Below are 1,884 nucleotides of genomic sequence, written 5' to 3' on the forward strand. Positions count from 1 at the left end.
GTGGCACGTGTAAAGACATTTGAGCAAGATCGTTGCCAGTGCTGCTGGACTGGCTCCTGTGCAGGTGGCACGTAAAATACACCATTTTGAGCGTGACTGTTGCCAGTACCGCCTGACTGGCCTTCGTGCCGGTAGCACGTAAAAGCACCCACTACACTCTCAGAGTGGTTGGTGTTAGGAAGGGCATCCAGCTGTAGAAACTCTGCCAAATCAGATTGGAGCCTGGTGTAGCCATCCGGTTTCACCAGTCCTCAGTCAAATCGTCCAACTCATGCTAGCATGGAAAGCGGACGTTAAACGATGATGATGACAAATGAGGTGTTGAACCTCTTAAAATAATTACAAATTGAGGTGCTGAGCCTTTTACCAATCAAAAAAAGTTCAGAAAATATTCAACTTGAGGCACTAAGCCTCTTACCAACCTCCAAGTTCGAATCGAGGCGCTAAGACCTCTTACTCTGCCTCCCCAATCAAGTCTCTTGCCGCCTGAAGGCAATCCTGAAGTTGCAAGCCAGGGTCCCATAAAAGATAATTATATTCATCCTTAGTAAAGGAATCCATTACTCTGCAGAAATAACTTTCCTCCATGACCTCCACAGCCACCTGCAGGTCAGGACCGCCTGTTCCCGACCTTCAAGATTCCTCACAAAGTTCTCTACGGCCCCTTGTCAAATTTATCCCAAACACCCCGTATATTAACGCGCTTGCATAGAATATAAAAAAAAACAACAACAAATAAGCAAATAAGGAAGAAGGGATAAAGTAACAGAGTCCTTACTGTCCCTGATCCAAAAAGAGGTTTGTGACATTGTCCATGACATCCAGGATTATAATCGGATGGAAGAAGATTTGGGAAACGTCCAACTGCAATGACAACAACAATAAAGAACACTTTAGGTCAGTGATTCTCAACCAGGGTTCGTACGGCCCTTTAGGGCCCATTTATAAGATTTTGTTGTTAAATATTTATCTGCAATAAATTGGTTATATTTCCGCAGTACACTAAATATTTTAATTTTTTTTTTTTATACACAATTCCTAATAATATTTAATTATGAGAATATAATAGGATGGATTTAAAATTAAAAAAAAAAAATTGAATAGCTAGGAGAGTCCATTTGAGTGAAATAGGGACCAAAGGGGTCCACAGGGAAAAAGTGGTTGAAACACACTGATTTAGAATACAGACGACGATGATGATGATGGTGGTGGTAGTGGTCAACTATGAAAAGATCTTAAGTCAGGTAAAAACACCTTAAGTCAGGTAAAAACACCTTAAGAAAGTACTCACCTCCTTCAGAATCTGTGGGTTTAGGGTCATTAAGATGATAGCTGAAGCACCTAACATCAATGCTCTTTTGATCTGCAATGGAGAAAAAACAAAAAGGAAATGAGGGCTAGCAGTTGACTTCTGTATGAGAGCGAATGCAAACCTGATGTAAATATATGAGGTGGTATAAAAACATTTTCTGGACTAGTTCTGTAGCGTGCCAACAGATGGCAGCACATAGTTGCATGTGCAGTGAGAGCTAGCCGTGACTTTCATGAGGCAGTGTGCTGAGTGACATTGCTGTGTTTGAGGTTGAGTTTGCCTTTCATCCTTTCGTGGGGTCAATAAATTAAGTACCAGTTATGCACTGGGGTCGATGTAATTGACTTAATCCCTTTGTCTGTCCTTGTTTGTCCCCTCTGTGTTTAGCCCCTTGTGGGCAATAAAGAAATAAGAAACATTAACACACCGGGCAGAAATGCTTAGCAGTATTTCGTCTGTCTTTACGTTCTGAGTTCAAATTCCGCTGAGGTCGACTTTGCCTTTTATCCTTTCGGGGTTGATTAAATAAGTACCAGTTATGCACTGGGGTCGATGTAATCGACTTAATCCCT

At 41.6% G+C, this 1,884-nt stretch overlaps 1 protein-coding gene across 1 annotated transcript in view; it reads right to left on the minus strand.

Annotated features, from left to right (window-relative positions):
* LOC106874726 (RING finger protein 215) overlaps nucleotides 1-1,884 on the minus strand; it is a 26,087-nt gene that overhangs the window by 22,373 nt on the left and 1,830 nt on the right. The window contains exons 2-3 of the mRNA XM_014922557.2: nucleotides 1,292-1,363; nucleotides 779-864 (exon numbers count right to left, since the gene is read on the minus strand). Of these exons, the coding sequence (XP_014778043.1) occupies nucleotides 779-864; nucleotides 1,292-1,363 (158 nt within the window). The remainder of the gene's footprint in view (nucleotides 1-778; nucleotides 865-1,291; nucleotides 1,364-1,884) is intronic.

Source organism: Octopus bimaculoides, chromosome 25 (assembly GCF_001194135.2).
Source record: "Octopus bimaculoides isolate UCB-OBI-ISO-001 chromosome 25, ASM119413v2, whole genome shotgun sequence".
In the NCBI taxonomy this organism is placed as follows: Eukaryota; Metazoa; Mollusca; class Cephalopoda; order Octopoda; family Octopodidae; genus Octopus; species Octopus bimaculoides.